Here is a 25,468-nt window from a genome sequence, read left to right on the forward strand (position 1 = left end):
AGGGCTGGGCATGGCCCCCGGGGCTCCGACCCGCACGCCTGGTGTTCTGCTCGCAGCGAGCGAGGTGAGGTGGAGCACTGGGTTGTGGGCCCGCTGCCCACCCTGGCTCTGGGGACCCATCACCACCTGGCCCTGAGCCCTGCCCCCAACTGAAATTCTCCCGCCGTCCTCGCTCAGTCCAGGGCTGCGGTCGCCCCCCACCTTGCAGGGTCCTCTCCTTCACCATGGGAGTAACGCCACCTGCCCGACAGCTGGGGAAACAGGGCCTGGGCGAGACGAGACCACCGGAGAGAGGGGTGGACAGTTAATGGCCAGACGAGCCCCACAGCATTCACCACGTGCCAAGCTCCATGTGAACGAGTTAATTCTAAAAACAACCCTTCTAAGGTTTGTGCTATTACTATCTTCCCCATCTTACAGCTGCAGACACAAAGTCAGAGAGGGTCAGAAACTTGCCCAAGGCCACACAGCCACACACAGTGGCAGAGCTGGGATTCAAACCCCCGTGAGTCTACTTCTTAACCACATATTTCACACGGAGCCTTTCGGAGGAGTGGGACTCAGATGGGCTGTGCGGACAGGAGACTCTGAAGGGTAGGGCAGAAGAAGAGAGGACAGTCCATGTGGAAGGTCTCTTTACAATGCCCTGGATCCCAGAGAGAGAAATCAAAGTGAGGCAGTCATTCACGCCATAGTGAGAATTAGTCCATAAGCCTTCCTCCACTAGGATCAAGTTTAGAAGCAGGGCAGAGGGCCTCGAAGGACCCCACTCAGAGAGAGGCTGGGCCTCCTATGTGGGGTGGAGGAGACAAGAGGTAAAGAGTAGGGGGTCTGGAGGGAGGGGACTAGGAAACTCAACAGCAATCCTGCAAGCGGCAGGTGGTTCCCAGCAGGTGGCCAGTCCCACCCCCAGGACGCCTCTTCTCGAGTTGGCAAGTCCCAGACCACAATGTCCGGCAGTCCCCTGACCCTCAGTGAGCACCGACTGTGTGCCCAGAGAGCTGGGATGCCCTCCAAGATGGGGGAGCCCGTGTGCAGGAGGGGTTTGCTAAGTGAAAGGGGACACCCAGGCCCGTGGGTGCGACGACAGCCGCATACCCCCACGCCCGCTCCTCCCCCACAGCCGTCCCGTCCTCTCGGTGGCTCAGACCCCTCACACTCCACGTCCAGCCGTGAGGAGACCTGTCCGCCCCCATCCCTAAGATGTCAGAATCCGACCTCCTCTGCCACCGCTGTGGCCACTGCCTGCTCCGAGCTGCCCACCCCTCTCCCCCAGGCCCCTGCCTCTGCCCTGGCCTCCCTCCCAGCTCGGCCTCCCTGCCCCCCAGGGCCCAACACGGCGCAGCACAAACCTGACCCCATCGCGGCCCTCGGCGGTCCTGACTCACTGAGGACAAGCGTCCCCCTGGACTCGGGGGCTCCAGCGGTCCCCCTCGCCTCCTGGGCTCCTCGTCCTCTGCTCAGCCCTCTGGCCCTCGTGGTTTCTGACAGGTCGGGGTGCTCCCTCCTCGGCGCCTATGACCTGCCCCATCCCTCTGCCTGGAGCTCTCCCCTGAGACGTCGTGGGGCCGCCCTCACCTGCTCAGGTCCTCACCCACGTACCACCTTCCAGGCCCCCCACATACATGTGCCCTGACCTCCTGGTTTTGGGGGGGTTTTGGTCTCCCCAGCATTTGTCACTGTTGTCTTTATTTATTTTAAAAGGTATCCCGTCTCCTTGAACTAGAGGATGTTTGCCGTGTGTGGTCACCCCTCTGTCCGCAACGCCTACAACAGCCTCTGCAAACAGCAGGTGCTCAATACATGCTTGTCACATACGTGCTTAATGAGCACGTTAAAGCAGCAGTGACAACCCAGAGGGCCAGGGCCAGAGACTCCCAGGGGAGGGAGGCAGGACAGGGCCCTGCTGGGCAACCAGCGTCTGGGGGGTGGCTGTGCCAGGACCGAAGGGCAGCCTGGGTGCCACGCAAGGGGTTCAGGTCTTCTGGGGGGGTCCGTGGAGGCCTGGCGGTGTCGGAGGTGCACCCTCAGCTCTGGGCTTCAGGAAGGGCCGTGGGTGTGGCCCCGAGGAGGGGGACACTGGAAGGGGGCGGGTGGCCGGCCTGTCTGCGGGGACTGGGGCACTGGGCGTCCTCGGGCCGGTGGGCCGCATCGTTTGGCCCAAGCTCGGAGATGACTCCTCCCACTGGGAAGTGTCCAGCTGCTTGGGGATGCTGTGGCTTTCCTGGCCTCAGTTTCCCCAAACCCCTCCAGCTCTGTGATCCCTCATGGCTGGGAGAGTGGGGGCCGGGGGCACTGAGGTCAGAGCCGAGTGCCCGTGGGGAAGCGCCCGCCCTCACCGGGCCCGGGACCCCGTGCTGGTCCCGCCAGGACCCCTCCCCGCTCCTGCACCTGAGCGTCCCTCTCCCGCAAAAGCTCCCGAGGCTGAAGGCCCCACCGGAGCCTGTTCATCGGGGGATTTCTACAAAACAATAAAACGCACTGTTCCCTGGGGGCCGAGGAGCAGGGTGGGGGCGCTGGGCTCCCAACAATGCTCTTCCTGGGGGCAGAGTGGAGCGGCCCCCTCTTGGCATCTTGAGGTGTGGGGATGGCTGACCCGCCTCCTCCCTCCTCACTGTCGCCCCAGGTCACTCTGGTTCAAAAGCCTTCACCAAGCACCTATTGTGTGCCAGGTCTCAGCCCTGGGGATCTGCAGTGAGCTGCTGTTCTGGGGGAGACAGATAATAAACACGATAAACAAATTAAACAATTCGAGAGTCGGGTGGGGATCAGGGAGACGGCAAATCAAAGCAGGAAAGTGGAAGGGTGGGGGAGGGGGTATCGCTGTACATGAAGTGGGTGGTGGGGAAACACTGCCCCCCCCACCCCTGCCACAACATTTGAGAAAGACGTGAAAGGAAGGGAGCCGGGGAGTCACGTGGATCTGCTGGAAAGAACAGACATTCCAGGCAGAAGGGGACAGCGCGTGCAAAGGCCCTGGGGCAGGAGCCTGTGTGATGTGTTTAAGGAACAGCAAGGAGGCCTGGTGGCCAGAGAGGAGGGTGGTGGGAAATGAGGTCCATGTCGGCTCATTTATCGGACAGCCAGATGACCACCTGTCTGCATCTCCAGGGCGTCATCCTGGTGTCTCCCCACAGCATCTCCAGCATGGAGAACAGCGTCTGGCATTGGCAGGACCACAACAAACATTGGTGATACGAATAAATCAGAGTGTGGGCCCAAACATTTGGGAGTCTGTGTGCGAAAAAAGAAAAACGGAGCCCAATCTCAAACCACACACAGAAACCACTCTGGAGTGGTGTAAAGGCCCAGAGCTTCATGACACAGAGGGTTTCCCAAACACGACACAGAAAGCTTTAGTCAGAAGTAAAACCTCCCATTGGACAGCAGGAAAATTAAGAACTTCTGCCAGTCAGAGGACCATCGAAAGAGGAGGAACAGCGGGGTGCGGTGGCTGTGCCGCCCAGGGCGGGCGAGGAACTCTGACGGGTCAGCGAGATGACCGGACGGAAGCAGCCCGGCGGGCAAGTGGAGCCCCGTGGGCATCGTCCAGGGAGGTGTGCTGGCACCACCCACGACACAGCACGGACCCCGCCGGTCGGATGCAGGGATGTCCAGGTGCTGTGGGCGCAGCTGCAGACCCCGAGATGGGCCCTGGCCTGGCCATTCTGCTCCGGGCTGCACCCCAGAAATGCGGGGCGCGTGCCCCTGATGGCCCGGGCAGGAGGGGCCCAGCTGGGAGCTGCCCAGACGCCCATATCAGTGAGGAGTCAGACGGCAGCATCGTCGTCAACAGACGCCAGTCCCTGGCCAGCCAGCCCCGCCCGCTCTGCGCACCGCCAGGAACGATGCTCACGGACATGACGTCTTGGTGAGAAAAAGCCAGCCTGCCACCCCGGCTGGAGGACGCCAGGCATGTGCTCTAGACCAGGCAAGACCGTACTCTGAGCCTCAAAGAAACAGGGAACCGCTCATGCCAAAGTCAGGGTCCCCGAGACCCCTGGGGAGCCGGAGGGGGCTGTGATGGGGGAAGGGCCTTGGGGGATCTCCGGGGGGCTGGCAGTGTTCACAGTCGACCCAGCGTGGTCATCCCAAACTTCGCCTCTACACTGCCGGACACGTGTGACTCTCTCCTGTGCCCGCCCCCCTTCACAACTTTGAAAAACCGTCCTTTGCGGGGAGGGGCGGACTCGTAACCAGAATAGCTCTGGGTTTCCTGGGCACTTTCTGTGTCCCAAGTGCCCTGTGAGGCAAGTGACCCACTTTCCTAGATGACAGAGGAGGGGACGGAAGCGCACGCAGAGGCAGGGCCGGCCCAAAGGCCCGCAGCAGACAAGGCGGCCCCGGGGGAGCGGAGGCACGGGGACCGGCGAGGAAGGCAGAGGAGGGGATTAACCGGGATTAGCGGAGCAGCGGCTCTGCGCACAGGGCAGCGGCCGCGTGCACAGCTATAAATACTCCATGTCACAGGAAAGTTTTGAAGCAGTCGGACGCAGGATGCTATGGGAGGAGGGTCAGGGGGCAGAGGGCACACATGAGGCCAGAGCCACAGGGCCCAGACCTTGGGGAGCCCAACTGTGGGCCAGCCCCTGCCTGGTGCCGGCGCTGGAGGAATCAAGGGGTCAGACCCAGGCCCTGCCCGCAGGGCTCCCATCTGGGGCAGGGGGAGGGCAGAGGTCACTCCATTGCCCTCCACTCCCCACCCCTCACCTGTCTCCCAAGACATACCCTTGCTCCCTCAGGCCCCCGGGCCTTTGCACCTTTGGAAGTTCTATCCTGCCTGTCCTCCTTGCAAACTCCTATTCATCCTTCAAGCCTTAGCTCAAATGTCCCTACTTCCAGGAAGCCCTCCCTGATAGCCCAGGCCAGTGTCCCCGACCTAGGATCCCTGGGAGGATCTGTCGATGGGCCTGTGTCCCTGCTCTGGAGTCAGGCTGGGCCTTACTGTGTCTCAGTGCCCATGCAGGACCTGGTACACAGAGGGGGCAGGAGTCCATTGGGAGTGAGGGGCAAGGGGGTCACAAAAGCCACAGAGAAAAGGTGACAAGGAGGACAAATAGTTTGTCATGTGGACAAGAAGGCAGGTGGAAGGGCATGCTAGGCAGAGGGAAGAGCATGGGCAAAGGCAGAGAGGTGTGACAGCTGGTTCAGGCCTCAGAAGTGGGATGCGGTATGGGGCGGGTGGCGAGAAGTGGGAGTCGGGCGGAGGGATGGGGGCAGGGATGGCCCCAGCTGGGTACCTGCCCACAAAGGGAGCCACCGGGGGTCACAATGACATTGTCCCTTGCTTATTCAACAAGTACTTCCTGGGCCCTTCTTCGAGCCAGGCTCTGTTCCAGGCATGGCGGTGGGGGTGGGGGTGTCAGGTGGTGGCCCCAGGGCCTGCCCTCTCTATTCAGACCCCCAGGCCCAGCCTGTGATGTACACAACCGCACTCTAGGGCCAGGAGGCAGGACCAGGCGCAGGGTCAGCCCTCTGGACTCCCCGGGAGCCCGCTGCTTGGACAGCAGGTGCGTCTTCTCCTGCCCGGGGAACCTGTAATCGTGCAGTTTCCCATGCCCCATGGTGACTCTCTACCTGTGCCCTGGCTATGGGCCAGGTCCCAGGTGACACAGGTCAGCCACAGCAGCTCATGTCAGCCTCCCAACAGCCCTGCAAGGTGGGGGTGGCTAGGACACCCACTTTATAGATGAGGAAACTGAGGCCCACAGAGGGTCAGGACTCTGCCAGACACAGGGTCTATGGGACCCCAAACTCTGTGACCTTCCCTGCAGGAGGCCATGCTGACCGACTTCCCCTGCATCCCTCTGGGCCTCCTGGTCCTGGACCCCTGGAACTAAATGCAGGACAGAACCCCCAGGGGCAGCCCCTGCACTGGCCGGGAAGGAATGGTCTGGAAAGTCCCTCGGGGCAGCTCTGAGAACACTAACGGGACGAGGTGGGGGGCAGGACCCTCCCCAGTTCTGGGGGGCGATGCCGGGTCCTGCCCCCATGGGACCCCCGCTGCTGCCAGCTCCAGAATTCTACCTCGACTGAAAGGGGACGTGGCCCCGTGCAGCCGGGAACCCAGGCCCAGGCCACTGCCACCGGCCTCCAGGACTCAGCCCAGGGAAGCCCTCAGCAGCTCGGACAGTGGAGCTGCTCACCTGCCACCTGTGTCCCCAACCAGGCTATGGGGTACACGTCTCTGTCCCTCTTGCCTAGAGCTTTGGCTGGGCGGGGAGAGAAAGGGAAAGAGAAAGAGGGCCACAGAGGGGACCCCCTAGGCTGGCCTCAGGGGGTCCCACGAATGCCACCATTTCCTCCAATCCCAGTGGAGTTAAGCAGCACCCCTCCCCCAGAGGGAGCTCAACCCCGTGAGAGGACGGCCAGCGTGGGTCCCGGGGAGGGCCTGGCCTGGGGTCAGAGGCCCGGCTTCAGCCCATCTGTGTGGCCACAGCCAGAGCTGCCCTCTCTGGCCTTACCAGCCCCGCCCAGACTTTGACCGTGAGGGCGCCTCGCTGACCCACATGGGTTTGGGATCTGAGCTCCTAAAACCTAAGAGACTGGACCCCTCCTCCCAGCCAGAACAAACGCAGGACCCACAACAGGGGGCTGCACTCCAGCTCAGTGGCCAGGAGATGGCCCCACTCTGGTGTCCAATCTGCAGCCTCTGTGCGAGCCCACCAGCCCCAGACTCCCACCTGGGCATTCCAAGCGACTCACCCACGGGGCTACGGGTCCCTGGGAAGGCACCCAGCCCCAGGGACCCGCCCTGGGGCAATCCTGGGCTCTGCTGGGTCCCTGCCTCTTGGGGAATGGGTGCCCTGCTACCTAGAGTCCTGCCCACTGATGCTGATTCTGGCCTCGGAGGAGGGAGTAGGGGGGGCGAGAGACCCTCCAGGCCGGGGTGGACCGCGCTGAGAGCGGCAGCCAGAGCTGGGCCTGCTGCCCACACACCGCCTCGGCTCAGACTCCGGAAGGAAAACACAGGAGGGGTGTTCCCACAGTGGGGGTCAAGGTGGCCAAGGGAAGTCGCCTAGGAAGTCGTGAATATTCAAATCGTCTGCTCCCCGGCCTGCCGCGGAGGGAGCCGGGTGGAGTCCACAAAGGCTCAAAGTTTAGCCCTGGGAGGGTGGCCGCGGGGGACACTCCCCAGACGCCGTCGCGGGATTCCCCCAAAATGGCTCCAAGACGCGCCTGCCTCGGCCAGCCAGCCGCGAGGACTCCATCCCCCACCCCCGCCCCCACGAGGCGGAAACTTAAAAGCTGAGGACCGGGCTACAGTCAGCCGGGGGGTGGGGGCGCAGCCGGTGCCGGGACCCGCGCGTAACAGCAGGAGCGGAAACCTGGAGGGTCCCGGGGGACAGCCGAGAGTCCGGGGCAGGGCACGGGGGACCGCGGAGGCCGGCCCTCGTGGCGCGCCCCCCCGCCCGCCGCCGCGGCCCCGGCCCGATCGAGGAGCCCCGGCGCGGGGCTCCCCGTTGTCTCGCGCGCGCACCACGCACCCCACACAGGCACCCCGGCCCGGGCCAGCCCCGCCGAGGCGGCCGGGGCCCCGTGGATGCGCCCCGGCACAGGCTTCTCCCTCCCCGCGCCCTCCCCAGCGCCCCCACCCCCGACCCCGGCCCCCGCGAGCCGCGGCACGGAAGACGCTCCACTCACCTGAGTTTCTCCATGTCTGCGGCAGAGGCCTGCGAGAAACCAAAGGAGAGGGTCAGCGGGCAGGAGGCGTGCGCTCCGCGGCCGCGCCGGGCGGAGCCGGCACCGCGGGCACGGGCGGGCGCGGCGGCGGGGCACCCCCGCGTGCTCGGTCGGCAGGAAGCCCGGCCCGCGCGCCCCCAGCCCCCACCCCCGGGCCGCGGTCCCTCGGACTTGGAGGGTGCGCCGGGCCGTGGCCGAGTAACAGGTGAGCCCGCCCGGGCTGCCGCGCGCCCCGGCACCGAGTTACGCCCCCCGGGGGAGAGTAGGGGGCTGGCCCGAAGACTCGGGAAGCTACGGCCCGGGGCGATCCCGCTCTCGCCCGGAGGAGGGGGACCCGACCCGGTCCCGTTAACTCTCCGGTGGCCGCGGCCCCCACTGCTCCACCCCCCCACCCCGCCCCGCCCGTTAACCCTTCCAGCCCCGCGCTCCCTCCGGGAGGAAGACGAGCAGAACCTCCGAGTCGGAGAATGTTCGAATCGCGGAACTGGGGGCCTGACGGAATTGCAGACCCCGACACTTACACAATCCGAGGGTGATGGCATTTGGGACCTCAGACTCCTCGATCTGGGACCCCGCTGCCCTCAGATGCTGAGGTTCTGGCCTGGCTCGCCCCTCCCGGGCCCGAGGGATTAACCCTTGCGCGCCCGGCTCTCCGGCGGGGCTCCCTGCCGGGCTTGCGCAGACCCGCCCGCGCGCGGCTTGGAGACCCTCCCCGCCCAGCCCCGCGCTGCCGGGCAGCCCCTCCGCGCGCCGGGAGGGGGGACCCACCCGTTGCCGTTAACCCTGCGGGCGCCGGCGAACGACGGGGACCGCGAGCGGCCCGGGCGGGATCGCACTTCCTGCGCGGAGCGGGGGGCGCGGGGCGGGCTCTCCATCGCCCGGGAGAAGCCGCTCCCGGGGGCTTTCCCCCGTCTTTCCGTGCCATGACTGGCATTAACGGGGGACGAGGGGCTGAGCCCAGGGACCACGCGACACACCTGGGAAGACTGATGACTGCCCATCCCGGCCCCTCGCGCCGGGCGCCGCCGCCGCGTCCGCCGGGAGCGCGCTCCGCTCCGGTCCGGGCCCCACGCCGCCTCCCCCACCGCCCCGCCGGGCGAGGGCGCAGCCCGGCCGCCAGCGCCGAGCTGGGAGGCCCGGCCCGGGGGCCTCGGCCAGGCTCGGCCGCCAACTCCCCGAGGGCGAGCGCAGGCCTTCCCGGGACTCTCCTGGCCTCAGTTTCCTCACCTGCGAGCTGGGATTGGGGGCAGGGGGAGGCGGACAAAGCGCTCTGCTGCCCTTCAGCACTGCGGTCTGCGAAGGGGCTGGGGCGGGGGAAAGAAATTCAGAGGGAAGGACCCCAAGGGGCCCGGATTGGCAGCCAGGCACAATCCCCAACGCTCGAAAAGTTGTCCGAGACCACGAGCCTGGACCCCCTGGATATACCCTCCTCCCCCAAGACACAGAGTTGGCCGCCTGGCCAACACCTTCGGAAGCCCCCTGGGTACTCCAGGCCCACCTTTTCCGGGTGCCCATCTCCATGCTCAGCGCCCTCGATCCCAGCATACAGCAGGCGCTCAATACACACGGACAATGCATGCCTGGGTCCTACAGCACTGTGGCCTGTGGGCTCCTGCCTCTTCCCTTCTGGCTGTGAGTTCCCGCAGGCGCCCTGTCCCTTCACCAGGGCCCCCCCAGCACCTAGCAGGCCCGGCCTCGCGGGCCCAGCGCAGCGGAGGAGGAGCCGCGCCTCCCGGGGTCAGCCCCGCCGTCCGAGCGCGCGTCCATCCACCCAAGGCTCTGCGCGAACTTCTTGGGGTGGGGAGGGGGCAGCGAGTGAGCGAGCCCTGCCCTCCAGGGGCTGATGGTTGAGAAGCGAACTCCCCCTCCCGCCCTGGGAGGCCACCCTCCCCGGAGGGCAGGAATGACAGCACCGCTGCCCCCCACCCCTCCCGGCGTTCGCACGGCGGGGCGCCTCTCACGGAAGCGTCACTCCCGGTTCACGGCCGAGGAGAGACCCCATTCCTCAGGGGCCGCTCCCACCCAAGGCTGGGGACACCCCCTCATCTATCTCCAGTGGCTTCCATCACTCACAGTCAATGACCTGCCAGGGAGTTTGTCTAAGATTAATACGAATATATTAAAATTTAATTTTAAAAATTTAGCCTTAATTATTTACACTGAATGTTTCAGCTCTTCTAAAAGGCCTGTCCGGCAAGTTCTCCCCCAAGAAGGGACTCTAGGAGAGGCTGCTGAGTGGCTCTGGGGGCAGGGGGTGGGGGGCAGGGCGGGGCAGGAGACAGCAGAGGGGAGGGGGTCCAGAGCCTGCGCCTCAGCAGCCCCTCCCTTCGCTCTGCTATTCCAGACCTTGAAGCCTGGCTCTGATGCTACCACAACATCTCAAATTCTCCCCAGGCCCAGTGCCTGCAGGGTAACCATTGCCCTCACCCTTATAGCCTCCCCCTCCGGGCAGCCCTCCATGGAGACCCAGAGGCCTTGATGGGTTGAGACCTCCACACCACCTGTGCACTCCCTGGGGTGGGGTCTGTGTCTTTCCTGGCTGTGTCCTGAGGCTAGCCCGGCACCTCCCCTGGGGTGGGGGGCAGGAGTCCCTGCTTGAGGCTCTGGATGGGTTGTGATGAGCAGTCCCAGCTGTGCATGGTTGGCGAGCCGTGAGGCTGGCCCTGCGGGGAGGCACCGTGCCTTTGGCAATGGTCTTGGTGCTGAGCCAGAGCCCCATGTTCCAGTCTCCACCCTGCAGTTCACTAACCAAAAGACTCGGGGACATTCCCGAGATGCCACTTCTACGGATGAGGGCACCAGGGCCGCAGCGTGAAACGGCCGGCTCAAGGTCAGTGGCCTGGGGGCCAGCCCCGTGGCCTGGCAGTTAAGTTCACACGTTCCTTCAGCAGCCTGGGGTCTCACAGGTTGGGATCCTGGGCACAGACATGGCACCGCTCAGCAGGCCATGCTGAGGCGGCGTCCCACATGCCACAACTAGAAGGACCCACAACTAAAATATACAACTATGTACTGGGGGGCTTTGGGGAGAAGAAGAAGGAAAAAATAAGATTGGCAACAGATGTTAGCCTAGGTGCCAATCTTTAAAAAGTCCGCAGCCCAGGCCTGCCGGGGGGCTGCACCAAGGAGAACGGGGGCGCTGCCCGCGTGTCGGAGCAGAGGCGGTGCCTCCATTGTAGGAGGAGGGCCGGGGCCAGTGGGGACCTTGAGTACCAGGGGCCTGTGGGATGCCCCGGTCCCCACTGAGAAATGAGGGGGTGGGAAACACCCTCGGGGCCCCTCTGGCCCCTTCAGGGACCCGCCAGCAAGTGGGATCCCAGTGCTCTCCCAGCACAGGTGGGACACGGGTGGCCAGGAGACTCAAGAGACTGTCCATTCCCGCCTCCGGGCACTGTCCCTCCATCCACCCCACACTCACGGCCCCAGGCCTGTTCCTGTAACCCACCTGTGACCTCGTCACTGTCTGTCCCAAAGTCTCCCCCCGTCCCCTCTGGGTGGTCCAGCCCAGTGGCCGCCTTTATTCCCCAGCTACCTCACACAAGCCCTTCGTACTGGCCAAACTGGACGGTGCCACGCGTCCCTTCCACCGTGTCTCTGCCCCTGCTGGGCCCCCTCCCCAGGACCGCCCGCCCCCCAAGACTCCCCAGCCCCACTCTGAGCTCCCTGGCGGCCACGGCCCCACCACGCCCTCCTGCCACCTGCTTGGTTTCCTGTTCCCTGCACAACTCTGAGCTTCAGAAGGGCCACTGGGTCAGAAGCAGACCCATGCACCCTTCCGTCTGCCCACGGACGGAACCCACCCCATTTAATGCTCGCAGGGACTCCGTGGGCCGGGTCTTGTCTCCCCATCTGACAGACGCACAGAGGCTCCCAGGGCAGCCCTGTGGTTTGCGTGCAGGAGCCGGAGACCTGGGAAGGGGGCTCTCGTCAGCCTCCACGGCTGCCACCCTCCAGGTGACCCTAGGCATGGTGACTGAGGCGTGCAGCAGGTACTCCCAAGAGGCCGTGGACAGAGGCAACTCTGTGGCCCCAGCCAGGCCTCGGTGAGGGGTGAGAAATACTGACTTGGCCCTGCCTGACCCTCTGACCACACCCTGCCACCTGCCCCTCACTTGAGATGCACAGCCACACTGGCCACTGTGCTGGTCCCAAGCTCACCCAGTTCACCCCTGCCTCAGGGCCTTTGCACTTCCCTCCGCCTGCAATGCTCGGCCCGGATCTCGGCGTGGTTGGCACCTTCTGTCTCTGACCACCTGTCTACAGCAACCCCTCTCCCCAACCAGAAGACCTCTCCCCACACCCTGTCTCTGGGTACTCATCCTCCTTGGTCATTTGTCCGACCCCGGCCCTGCACTGTAAATGACCCCCTGACAGCAGGGCCTCTCGGTTCCGGTCCCGGTGTCTCCATCCCCAGGTCCCAGCCCCGAGGCCCCCAAAGAGCCTGAATGGACGGGGCGGTTCTGAACCCCACTCAGAGGCATCTGCCCCCACGCAGAGCCTCCGTCTGTTCTCACGGCCCCTCCCTAAAGCCCGCCCCGAGCCTGGGGCACCCAGCCCGCATCCCCCCTGGCGCACAGCCCTGCCCAGGAGCCCCCCTGCGTGTGCGGGTCAGTCCCACTCGGCCCCCACCTCGGGACGTGTGACTGCTGCTCTGTCCGGCCACTGCATTGCTCCCATCCCCTAAATCCTGCGGCTCCTGGAACTACTGAGAGCAGGAAAGTGAGTCCAGGTCGGAGGGGGCCTGCTGGGTGCTGGTCCCAGCTCGCCGTGTGACCCTGGGCCCGTCCTGCCCTCCCTCGGGGCCTGCGGCTGGCCTCTCAGACCCCAACCCCAGTCCTCAGCCCCTAGGGCCTCCTCCTATCCACTCTGGGCTCGTTTCCTCAATTTCCCCCTTATCTTGCTCCCCCCAACACCACCTCAAGGGGAGGAAACAAGCTGGGGAAAAGGAGGGCAGAGACAAGGCCTGGAGTGGGGGAGACAAATTCCAGGCACAGCCAAGACAGTGACCACCCCCCTCCCACTGACGGCAACTTGGGCCTCCCAAGTAGCTGTGTGACCTCAGACAATGCTCTCAACCTCTCTGAGTTCAATCTCTCACATAGGGAGGATGGAAAATCTTCAAAAGACATTGTGAGTGACAGGTGGCCCTGTCCTGGGGACAGGGCTTCTAAAGGTCTGCCAGGACTCCGGAGAGCCAGCCTTTTAATTTAACCATTTGGGGTGAATGTCCTTCTAAGATGTTTTACATCACTCCTTGCCTTCTTGCATTCATTCAACAAACATTAACTGTGTGCCCTGTTCCAGAGGATTCAGCAGTGAACCAACTAGAGAAAATCCTGTGCCCTCACGCAGCTGGTATTCTCAAGAGGGACAGATCACACGGACATCGGGGCAGCGCCCTGGGCCCCAGTGTGCCTGACGAGAGAGTCTGCTGAGCACAGGGAGGCCGGGCCCCTGGGGTTGCACCTGTCAACAGGGAGGTCAAGGCCAAACAGGAGCAAAGACTGGTAGGAGGAGCCGGCTCGGCACGGTACCTGCTGAGACTGGGGAGCTTCCGCCACCAGTGGGGAGAGGGGCCGAGTTGGGGGGCCTCGTGGGCCACCGGCAGGACTTGGCCTTCCATCCCAAGCGGGTCAGAAGCCCCGGAGGGCTGCGCAGAGGAGGCCTGCCGCCGCGTGGAGGACGCCCCGCGGGGCCAGCGCAGGGCTGGAGGGTCCAGCCGGAGGCGCCCGCACAAATCCAGGCGCTGGGGGCCCGGGGCGGGGTGCGGGGAGGCGCTCGGGGCCCCGACAGAGCAGAGGCGGGAGCGGAGAGGGAATCGCCAAGGAGGAGCGGGGAGAAGATCGGGGCTCAGGCCCAGGGGCGTCTGTCAGACGGCCCAGCGGGGACTTCACAAGGAGGGTACCTGCGTCTGGAGTCCAGAGGAGGCGCGGGAGACGCGAATCTTGGAGCCGTCAGCACGGAGTCCGCACTCACAGCCGCAACGCCGGAGGAGAGGGCCAACCGGGTCAGTGTAGACGGGGGAGGGGGCTCTGCCAGGTCAGGGTTCAGGGAGGGGGCGGAGCCGCCCGGGAGACCAAGACTGGGCAGGGAGGGGGGCGGGGGCGTTTCCGGGAGGAAGTTGGGGGAGGGGGCGGGGGCGTCTCCGGGACGAGGGTTGGGGGCGGGAAGCCAGCCGCGTGTCCCTCAGCATCCCCCACAGGGCTAGCCTGTGCTGGCCACACAGTGGCTCATCTCCGGACCTTAGCGGGAACACCAATGGAGGCGCCCTGCTCTCCTGGCCTCAGCTGATGGATGGGAGAGGGGCGAGCACTTGCCCGAGGTCACCCAGCAATTTGGGGACTTGAACCCTGGCCGGGAACGTCCTTCCCCTTGGATTCCAGAGGACCCGCTGCGGTCTGAGCCATGCCCGGTCCCAATCCCGCCCCTTCTCCCTGGGCTCCGAGTGGCCTCAGGCCTCGGGGCTCCCAGCCCTGTGCCGAGCAAAGGCCCAGGCCGGCGGCTGCAAACTGGCCTCCGGGAGCTAAATCTGGCCCACCAGCATGTTGTATTTGGCCTGCAAGAGGGTTTTAAAATTTTTTTTAAACATTTGAGCCAACATTTAAAAATTGGGAGAGTTTCATTTTAAAATCCATATTTTTGGCTTCTACTGAAATTTTGGAAGCTCTGGCAACTCTGGCCCACATTCCCACGTGGTAACAGTTGGGGAGCGGGGAGGCAGCTGCCCCCTCCAGAGGCACCTCGGGGGTCCCCCAGCGGGCAGAGGCACCGTCCGCACCTCGGCTTGCCTTGCAGAGGGGGAGCCTGAGGCCTGGAGGGTGGACCGACTTGTTCCAGGTCACTTGGCAGGAGAGCCCCTGGGACAGGATCGACTGCAGCTCTGGGGACGTCCCGGCCTGGCTCAGGGTTCACAATCCCACCCAGGTCCCTTCAGAACCCCCAGCCCACCTCTCCTTCCATGACCAGGGCCCTGTGCCTCCTGCTCCCTTCTCTGACCCTTTTGTTCTCAGGAAATGGATGGCTTGAGTCATTCACACTATAGTATGAGGGAGCTGTGGACAGTGTACAGCTGGAGGTCCCAGAGGCCATCTACAGCGTTTTCTTTTTGCTAGACAGTGAAGGGGAGGACCAGGGAGCCCCCAGAGCCCCTCGGCTGGATGAGGCAGAGGCAGGTGGGAAATCCAGGGCCCTCCCTGGCTTGCAGCTTCCTCCCTGACGTGGGCAATGGTGGGACTCCAGGCGCTGTCCTTGAGGAGGGGCTTTTAGGATGATGTCTGGAAGCCGGCGGGCTGCCCTGCCTCCCAAAGGTGCACCCCCACCCTGGGAACTGTTCTGGGGACACAGGCCTGTCCAGGCCAGGGGGCAGGGGTGCCCAGTAGAAGGGGATCATTGTCATCTTCATTGCCATCATCGTCCCAGTGAGCGAACTCCTGCCACACACTGGGATCCCCCCACTCGCTCTAACTCCCCTCGACAAACACAGGCGAAGACGCCGAGGGAGACGGGGCTCTCCCAGGGCTCAGCTCTCTGAGCCTCAGCTCGGTCCATGGGCCCGATCCTGGTGTCTCTCACCGGCCTGTTCCGAGATGCTGAGGGGACCCGGGGTAGATGCCCACCAGGGGATGTGACCCTGGGCGGGAGGGTGGGGTAGGGGCTGATGCCCACCTCCTGCTTCAAGGAGCCCACACCGGCCCCTTGGGAAGGACACTCCCAGCTGGGCCCCAGGACGCAGCCCCAACCCCCCCAGCACCCACTGATCCCCGAGGCTCTGTGCTGCCTGGCAGCCCCACGGGGCATGTGTGAGGGGCCTCGAGGCAGGATCCTCCAGAGGCCTGGGCGTTCTGGGCTCCCCCGGGGCCCAGCGGTCCCCAGAGTGAGCTCTGTGTGGTGTGCAGAGCCCAGAGCGGCAGAGAGGCAGGGGGCTTGGATCACCAGGCCCCCGGGGAGGAGGCTGGGGACACGACGCTTACTGGGTACCCGCAGGATGCTTTCCCCATGGCAAGGCAGAGGAAGAATCATGACCTTTACTGCCTCTCCACGGTCGGGGAAACTGAGGCCCAGAGAGGGTGGGTGACCTGTCCAGGGTCACACAGCAGGCAGCAGATCCTTGAGCTGAGAACTCCCAGGCTGGGTGTGGCCCAGCTGGCCACAGCAGACCCACAGGGGAAGGGCTGGTGGGCTTCACATACTCAGAACTGCCCCCCAGCCACGCTGCTCCCCAGCTCTCCCTGGAGAAGGAGGCGGACCCCTGGAGGGCAAGCTGGCAGAGGTGCAGAGGGGGCTCCAACCGGCTCCTCTGCATGACCTCTGAGGGCCTCGGTTCCTCCTCTGGACATGGAGGGCATAACGGTGGCGCCCGGAGGCTGGGGACCCGGAGCTTAAAGGACAACACTCATTGAGTATCGGCCCTGGCGGCCGCCGAGGAGTTTGTGTTCAAACCACCTCTCCCCACAGGGACACTCCGGGAGGGGTCAGGGAGACGGCCCCCACTGGCCCTGCGGCCCCACCGCGCTCCTGTGCCCGGAGAAGTCAGGAGGGGACAACGGCCTCAGCAGCCCGTGATGACCCAGCCCGGCCCCTGGGGACACAGATGGCTCTGGGGACAGAAGGTCAGCCCCGAGGCGGGGGTGCAAGCACGCGGGGGCTGCCCTCCCCATGCTCATACTGCTCGACCCCCCAGACGGCCGAGCATCTCTCCAGATCCTTCTGCCGCCGCGTCTGTGGCCAGCGTGTGCGTGTGTGTGCGCCCGCGCGGAGGGCCTGCTGAGAGAGACCTGCGCTTACACCTGACGACCTCAGCCCATGCCCAGCCTCCTCATGCGACCAGGGTCCCTCCCAGCCTCAGTTTCCAACACCGGGAAACAGGGGCGGCCGTGAAGGACGTGGACCCGCAGACCTGCCGACAGGACTGTAACATCCTGCCTCAGGCGGCAGCGTCCGAGGCTCAGACATTCAAAGGGGTAATTATATAGAACGCATGGTAAAGTGCCGAGGGCTCTGCCAATGGGGTGACGTTATTATTGTCATCCTTATTGTTTCCTCATGCACACTCCGTCCAGAAATATTCTGCCTGCCCCAAAGCCAGAAATTTCACCTTAGAGATTCATTCTTTTGGCGCTTAAGGTCTTTCTCATTACAGATATTACAAAAGGGGTGTGATGAGGGACCTCGGGTGGGGAAATGGCAGACGGAGGGAGAAGGGAAGGGGTCGCAGCTGACCGCTGCCCCGCGGCCTGCTGCTGGGGGCTGGGCCGGGGCTCAGACTCACCCGGCTTGGAGGCCTGCGGGGGGAGGCAGCTTGGCCTCCGTGCTCGCCGCTGCCCATGCGAAGCCCGCCCGTCTCCAGGGCCCTGCCTGGCCCTGCTGTGCTCGCGGCCTCAGCCGCTGTCTCAGAGGACAGTTGAGGGCTCAGGGCCAGCATCTTCTGTGGGGCTGCAGCTCCCCCAAGGGGCTCCTGGGCCGGGCCTGGGCCTTGCCCACCCGGGGAGGGCTCCGGGCTGCGGCCTCTGAGTCCCCGTAAGGCCTCCAGGGTCCCAGGATCCAGCACTCGCACAGTGACCTCATCCAGGAACCTGGAGAAGGGCAGCCTGGCCTCCCGGCGGCGGCCCAGGCGGGCGAGGGGGCCGGTGGCAGCCCCAGTGCCCGTGCCCAGGGGCTCTGGGGTGGGTGGCCGGCCAGGGGTCGTCTGTGTCTCCTCCTGGCGGGGCCGCGCTGCCCAGCTGGGGCGAGGGGTCTGGCCCTCGGGGCTCCGCCCAGGGCTGGAGCTCGGCTGGTGGTTTTGTGCGCCCTCTCTGTGCGCCTCCTTCCTGGGCCCTTCGGCCCCGGGCTCCGTGAGGGAGCGGTGGCCATCCCGCCTGGGGCTGCCGGGGTCGGGGCCCCGTGCCTGGGAGCCGGCCTCTGAGAGCATCCTCGTCCGTCCGTCCGAGGCCAAGCTCTCCAAGCGCCTTGCTGAGCCTGCTTCTCTCCCTGGGGCTGGAGCCCCTCTCTGGGGGGTGGGCAGGGCCACCCGTCCCTCACTGGCCAGAGCCATCACCGGACTCCCATCCGCCCATTGATCCAGGGAGCACGTGGCAGGGGCCTCCCGCCCCTAAATTGATCCTCACTAAATGGGAGCTGGGCTTCGGAGCTTAGAAAGTGCTGGAGAGGAGAAGGTCATGTCCTGGGCTCTGCATCCGCCTGGGGAGGCAGCCTGCATGGATTGAGCACCTGCTGTGTGCAGGGAGGGGCCCAGGGCTGGGCCTCACATGCTCCACTCTCGCCTTCTCCTCTGCCAGGTGCGGCGCTGGGCGCAGGGACATGGAGAGGCAGACAGGACACAGATGGCGATGACAACCGCCATGACAGGATGAGCATAGGAAAGGCAGGGAAACTAGAACTGCATGGGCCTGGCACAGTGGGAGGGCGTGGTGGCGACCGCTGGTTGTCAACCCTTCTCCTATCCTCCTTCATAAAGAACCCTCATTTTACTCTGGGAGGCAAGATACCCAGCTACTGCATTTCGCAGCCTCCTTTGCAGCCAGGGCTAGCCAATGAGATATAAACAGAAGTGCTTGTATTTGACTGCTGGGAGAGCTCCTTAAAAGGGATCAGACAGCTTGCCCTTGCCCTTTTTGTTCCCACTCCCCACCCTCCTGCTTCTTATCTGGAACATGGAAGTGATGGTTGGAGCTGTTGCAGCTGTCTTGCACCATGAGGCAAACTTGTGGCAGAAGCCATATATAAAGGATGGAGGAGCAGAAAGACAAAAGGAATCTGGGTTCCTCATGACCACTGAGCCATCACACCAGCCCTGGGCCACCTGCCTCTGGCACTTGTTTAACTTGAGAGAGAAATAACTCCCTGTCTTATTTAAGCCATGGTTATTTCCAGTCTCTGTTCCTAGCAGCTGTGTGCAATTCCTCAGTGATATACAGGGGATAAGGAGAGGAACAGCGGCTGATAATGCTCTGTGGCAAGAACCTTTGGCACATGGCGGCCCAGGACGTAGTTGGATGGAGAGCCGGCTAGGGGAGATTAACCCAGAGAAGGGCCCCAGCCAGGTGCTGGCACTTCCTCCTGGCATCTCAGGAGGCCAGGGGTCCAGGCAGGACTCTTTCCTGGGATGCAGCTGCATGGGCACTGGAGTCAAAAGAAGGTTTGCATAGGGGTGGCAGTCCCAGGCCCTTGGTGGCCGTGACCCCCATCCCTGCCCTGGCTGCTGGTGCTGCTTGGGCCGTGCACCTGGGCCTGCCCACCTGCAGCGCCCAGACGCCCCTTCTCTCCGGGCTCAGCCAGCTGCCTCCCTGGATGCCCCCAGAACCCCTGCCGAATGTCAGAAACACTCCACGAGCTCAGCTGCCGGGACAGGGACAGAAGCCACCTGGACCCGCCCTTCTCCCCTCCCCCCCACCACCCCACAAGCACCAGGCCCTGGCGACCCCGCCTCTCTCAGACCCAACTACTTCCCACCCTCCCCACCGTCACCTCGCTGGTCCCAGGTGCCACCATGTCTCCCCTGGACACCTGCAGTCACCCCTCCCTGGGGCCCCTGACCCTATGCCAGTCCAGCTCTGTCTATCCCATAAACATGCCAGCATCAACTTGTAAAATCGCAGACCGGATGAGCAGACAATGCCCCCCTTCGTATGCCCCTGCCAGCCCTGACGCCCAGGGCCTTCTCTCTGTGCTACCCCACCGCCGCCTGCAGAGGAAGTTCCATCAAGTTCTCGAGCCTGCTGAGCTCCACCTGGTCTCAGGGCCTTTGCACTTGCTGGTCCCGCTGCCAGGAGCGCTCCACTCGCTCTGCCTCCCCTCCTTCTCACCATCTAACTCCCATGGAACTTGCAGGGCTCGGTTCCACAGCCTGCCCCCTTCCATCTCCCGGAGCAGACTGGGGGGCCCCACAACAGCCTCTTAGAACCCCTGCTCTTCCCGTAACACGGTCCCCTCTGTAACTGACATGTTTGCCATCATTCGGTTCTCCTCCGTGTCCCCTAGAAGTCCCCTCCACAGGGGGCCGGGCACAGAGCCGCGCTCAGGAAGGAGCTCTCAGACGAACGAGGAGGAGAATGAAGGCATCACAGGTCCAGGCCGTCAGTTCACAAGGCCTGGCGTGCACCTCCTCGGGGCTGGGCATGGGGAGGGACCTCAGGCTGTCTCGCGAAGGCCACAGTGTCCCCCTGTCCCCTGCAGGCCCCTCACGGCCACCCCCTTACACCTGGACAGCCCCCTGCCCAGCAGCAGCCCTCCACCCCTCCGGGGGAACCGGACTGGGAGGTGAGCAGATCTGAGTTCAAACCCCCTCCAACACTTCAACAGGACCTCAGGCAAGGCACGCCCCTCCCCATCGGCACATGGGGATGGAGCCACACCCAGCCAGGGGCAGTGGTGGGAGGGGCAGGTGCTAGGTGCCTTCAGCTGCAGCCTGGCATCCAGTGGGACCTCAGGACTGTAGCGCGGGGCTCTCATGAGTCGAGTCCCCAGGACGCGTGGTCACCAGAGTGTTCCAGCCAGGCGGTCCTCAGAGCCTCTCCCCGAGTTGCCGGCTGCATCAGACAAGTTCCCGTTGTCATAACAACCCACTGGCTCTCAGCCGCCTGGGCCCGAGGCCCCAGAGGATGCTGCTGGCTGCCTGGGCTCGCAGCCGGGGCGGCCTCTCCCGAAAGGGCTTCTGGGCTCCCGGCACGGCAGCTCCTGCCTCTGGACTCATCTGTTCCAGCCCTGCTTCGGGGCCCCTACTGTGTGCCATGTGGGGCATGTGCACCCATCATCATCCCGGATCCTCACCCAGCCCTGTCAGGTGGGACTGCCAGAGCTCTGTTTTATGCTAAAAGGAGCTGAATCTCAGGGAGGCGAGGTGACTTGTTTGAGGTCACACCGCTTAGACTCGGCAGACCCGGGACTGGGCACCCCAGAGGTCAGGGACTCATGCCCTGTTCCCTCACCAGGACCCCTCAGCGCCTCCAGCACCGCCTGGCCCCACTCTGCTGGTGGAAAACTGGCCTCAGCGAGCCCGAGAAAAGAGGGTCACACGATCCCCGTTGCCTCCCGGGGCTGGAAGAGGAAGACCCAGCCACAGGGGGCCGGGGCGACCCCGCAGGATGAGCAGGGCAGTATCCCGCGAGAGCTCAAACGTCACCTCCCCTCATTCTCACGGCACCCCCAAGCGAGGGCTTGCTACTCCACTTCACGGAGGGGGCCATGGGCTCTGAGGGGCTCCTGGGAAGCAGGCGCAGCTTGCCACATGCCAGGTACTGTCGTGAACACCTGCAGGAGTCCGTCACCTTCCTTAAAGCCTCCCTGGTTCCAGTGCAGAAGTTTCTATCACCTTCCCCCTTTGCAGAAGAGGACACTGAGGGTCTGGGAATTCTCAAGCCTGTGCTTTTAACCACCCTGCCTCATTGCTTCTGGATATTTCCACCCTGGCCTGAGAACCCTCAAGCGCGGCCACAGGCCTTAGCGGCCTCGAGTCCCCAGCAACTGCTGTGCCGTCAGTTTCCGCACTCTGAATTCTTGAGTCGTCCAGAACTTCCAAGAAGTCCCCCAGACAAGGAAATCCCTGTTGTTACAAGAGGCTACACTGACGCTTCCTTGTTCCCAGAGCGTGTTTTCCAGCAACACATAACTGGAGGGGCCTAATGGCCCCCTGCCCTCTTCCAAGCCCTGCAGCCTCCCCGCTGTATCACCACTGACCCAGCGGGACCAGGGCTCACCTGAGCAAGAGGCGAGCCTCAAGGGAATCAGGATGCTCCAGCATCCAACCAACCATCCTGCCACCCCTCCACCTCTGTAGCCATTCCTCCCTTAGCATGTCCCCATTCACGCATCGATGCATCCTTCCACGCCTGTGCCCGCCATCTGCTGCCACGTACTCACCCATCCACTTATCCTCTCCTTCTTGTATCCATCCATCCATCCACTCATTCATCCATGTATCCATCCATTACTGTATCTTGTATCTAAGTATCCGTCTGTCCACTCACGGATGCATCCATCCGTCGACATATGTCCGTTTGTGCACTGACCCACCCTTCCACGCCTGTGTCTGTGCATTCACTGACACACTCGCGCCTGTCCATCCGCTCTTCCTGTATCCATCCATCCCTGTATCATCTTACCGACATTATTCAAGTCCCATCCATCCACCCCAGCATCCACTGTATTCATTTAGCACCCATCCATTTTCTCATGCCTGTTCCATCCATCCTCTGAAATGTACTTCTGTATCCATCCATCCTTTTATCCATCCATCTGTCAACATCTATCCATCCATTTTAGATCCTTCCATCCACTGACCTATCCATATGCATCAGAAATCCGTCCTCCCATCTATCAGTCCCCCCATGTACCCACCCATTGATATCTTGTTCTAGCCATCCAGTCCTGTATCCTCATCAGTTCTTTTCTCCATTCACCCATCCATCCCTATCTATCTTGCCACTTATCTCCATCAATATCTCCTCTCATCCATCTATCCTTCCAGCTTTCTTTCTACCTATCCATCCACTGGTCTGTCCTCTACATGCCTCCCATCATTGTCCGTCCCCCCACCATCCCCCCATGATCCCCTTCAGTCCACCCCCCATGGCTGCTCCATCTGTGTGCCCTGTAACACCAGTACGCACCACCTGCACCATGACAGGAGCTTTCTGTGTCTGTCTCCCCCAGGCCGGACCCAGGCCTGGCCCATCTCCATCCTCGACTTGGTTCAGGGCCTGCTATCTGAACATGACTGCAGCTCCCTGAGAGGGGCACTAGCTGGTCCCCACCCTGGGGAGCCCCCAGGGGCCACTGTACTAGCCCCCAGAGGGCCTGCTGGAGCTGGAGGCACTGCTGGGTCCCCAGCCAGGAAGGGGACCCACCTCCCTTCTGACACCTGCCACACTAGTCAAGGTCCATGTTTCCCAGCAGACTGGGAGCTTCTGAAGGGCGAGGTCTGTATCAGATTCACCTAAGTGTCCTTAGTGACTGGCGCAGAGTGGGGTACACGGGGAGAGCATGCTTGGTGGATGCAGAATTCATTCCCTTATTCTCTCGCTCACTCATTCATTCATTCCTGTAATATTGAACAACAGAGACAGCTCTGCTCAGCTTGGCCCACCACAGGCTGCAGCCTGGTGCCTGCTCTCAGGCCGCGGAAGTCAGGCCCCTGACTGTGATAGATGGTGTGCCTCAGACACTGAGCCCCAGAGAGGGGCGGGGCCTTGCTCGAGGTCACACAGCAAGTCAGTAGCAGAGGAGGAGCTGGAACCAAGACTCCAGACTCCCCTCCAGGCCTCTCTGCCAGGCTAGTGACCAGCTCTGGGGCAGGAGGGGGAACCGGGAGGGGACGCTGGGGGCAATTCTGGGCCAACGAGTGAGCCTCGGGGTCTCCCCCCTGGGATCTTTACTGCTTCTGGGGGAGGAGCCACCTCTCCCTGCCCCATGGCCACGCCCTTGACCTCCACACTCCGAAGGACTGAACTTCTTCTCACCCCTGGACCCACTGCACTCCCCCCCATGCCTTGTGACCCCAGGCTGCAGCTGACACAGCTCTGCCCTCACCTGTTCAACTCCTACTCAGCCCCTGGGCCGCATGGCCTCCTGGGATTTGGGAAATTATTTGTGGACCGTCTCCAAACAAGCCAGGGACTCCCGGATTGCTCGCCTTCCCTCCCACTCATTCATTCATTCATTCTTCAACATCATTAAGTGCCTATAGGAGCAGGGGCACCACTTCAAAGTGTTGCCGTGGAGATGAGGGTGAAAATGCTTATACTGGGCCTGGCACACAGCACGTGCTCAATAAATGGCAACTATTGTGGGCCAGACCCCATGCCCAAGAGTCTTTGCGAGTGGATGGGAGATGGTCTTCCGGACTGGTTCTGACTCCCCTCCCCTCCCCACCTGGAAATGTCCCACACCGACCCCCCCGCCCACGGAAGCCATCCCGTGGGCAGCCCTGACTTCCCCATTCGGCGCCCCAGGTACCAACAGCTCCAGGTCCTGCGGATGGAGGAACCAGCACACAGAGCGCAGGCGTCTATAAATATGAGACAACATCCCGGGAGGGTCCGCAGGCAGCACCGCGCCCGCGCCCTGAGCAGCCAGGGAGAAGGCGCATCTGCACTGTGCTTGCTTCCCTGCACCGCCCTGATTATAGTGAGAGTCGGGAAAATTAAGGGTTCTCGGGGACGCTGCCAGGGCCCTCGCCGCCGCCTCCCCGCCCTGCGTGTCACAGATGCCAGGCAGAGCCGCCTCCAAAGGCCACTTGCCCCAGCCGGCAGTGCCACACCGGGCCTGGCCAGGCCAGCACACCACAGTTTATAAGGGGCTTTCTCCCACTGTCCTCACTGGCCCTGGGAGGGGAAAGGGCCTCTGCCGTGGCTGGTGGATGGGGGAACGGCCCCCAGCAAAGGAAGGGACCTGTCCATGGTCCCCAGAGATTGAGGGCACTGGGGCTTGGGTAGGAGCCAGGCCCACGGAGACCCTGCCCACCGCCTTGACCCCTGCCTGCACGGTGGGCGACCCTGGCCAGCCAGAGCTCCACATCTGCAGGCCTGGCTCACTCAGCCACCTGCCACTGGCTCCTGGGTGCCTACTCTGCTCCCATCCTGCTGGCTCAGGGGACGCCAGCATGTGGCCCAGGCTGTTCCTGGCCCAAAGGAACCCCACTCGGGATGGGGTGGGGCCCAGCCGATAAAGGAAACACCTCTACACCAGGCAGGAAGCGGAAACGCTAGGGCCAAAATCCCCATCCAACGTGCTGGGGTTCAGGGCGGGTGAGCGCGCCAGCTGAGCGGCCCTGGGGGAGTCCTCGCTTCCCTGAGCCTCAGTTTCCTCGTTCGTAACGGAGGAGGATAGCACCTGCCTGGCAGGTACTGAACGAGACCGAGGGTGCCTAGGGCTGGCGCGCGCCCACGCGCTGCACACGCGCCGGGAAGCAGCCCTTGCTCCAGCCTCCTTCCGGCTCCTTTCCCGGCGGCCTGCCCGAGCTGGGGCCGGCCCTGCCCCTGACGCAGGGCAGGTGGAGGCCTGCCTGCACCCTGGCCCTCTGGCCCCGGACACAGCGGGGCGCCGACCCTCAGGCCAAGCCCTGGCCCGCGTCCCACCCTCCCTCGCGCCCCAGGGCCGGCGCGCGGGGGCCGGGACCCGCAGATCGGCGCCAGGCGCCGGGCCCGGCCGCGCGGGGGGCAGGGCGGCGCGCTGAGGCCGAGGCCCCGCCCCGCCCCGAGGGGCTCGGCTCCGGGAGTCCCGGCCGGCGCTCCCGGCCGCTGGGGCGTGCGCGGCGGGGCCCACGCGTCCCGGCCCCGGAGGGCGCGCCGCGGCGGGGAGCAGAGGCTGGACAGCCGCGCGCTCGCCCGAGGCGGGTGCTGGCCGCCTGCGGCGCCGCGCGGAGCCCGCCCCGCGGCGTGGGTGGCGCCGCCCCGCCTCCGCGCCCGTGCCCGCGCCGTGACCTCCGGGCTCGCAGGTACTCACCGCCCGGCGCAGCCGGCCCGGCCGCCGGCCGCCCGTCCACATGGCCCCGGGGCAGCCGCGCTGCTCGCCGCCGCCGCCGCCGCCGCCGCGCTCGGGTCCCGCCGCCGCCGCCGCCCCCAGCCCCGCGCCCTCCCCAGCGAGGCCGAGCGCGCCGGGAGCCGGCACGGCCGGGGCTCCCCCCACCCCGCCCGGCTTCCCGCAGGGAGCGCCCGTCCCCCGCCCCCAGCCAGGCTCCCCGCCAGCCCCGGCCCCGCGCAGCCGCGGCTGCTTCGGCGGCTCCCCCCGCAGCGCCCAGCCCGGGCGCACTCGGGGGGCGCGGGGCCCGAGCCCGGCGTGGGACGCCACGTGC

The 25,468-nt window shown here is 64.4% G+C and overlaps 1 protein-coding gene across 9 annotated transcripts in view; it reads right to left on the minus strand.

Moving 5' to 3' along the window:
- The window catches only part of BEGAIN (brain enriched guanylate kinase associated), a 48,053-nt gene extending 22,817 nt beyond the window's left edge, over nt 1-25,236 (minus strand). For 2 of the 9 annotated variants that reach the window (XM_070514324.1, XM_070514322.1), the window contains exons 1-2: nt 25,120-25,235; nt 7,645-7,673 (exon numbers count right to left, since the gene is read on the minus strand). In XM_070514324.1, coding sequence (XP_070370425.1) covers nt 7,645-7,673; nt 25,120-25,161 — 71 coding nt within the window. In that variant the 5' untranslated portion in view covers nt 25,162-25,235. The other 7 variants (XM_070514327.1, XM_044774322.2, XM_070514325.1 and 4 more) reach the window with 5 other exon arrangements.
- Between the last annotated feature and the right edge of the window lie 232 nt (nt 25,237-25,468).

The sequence above is a fragment of the Equus asinus genome, chromosome 7 (genome assembly GCF_041296235.1).
Source record: "Equus asinus isolate D_3611 breed Donkey chromosome 7, EquAss-T2T_v2, whole genome shotgun sequence".
Taxonomy (NCBI): Eukaryota; Metazoa; Chordata; class Mammalia; order Perissodactyla; family Equidae; genus Equus; species Equus asinus.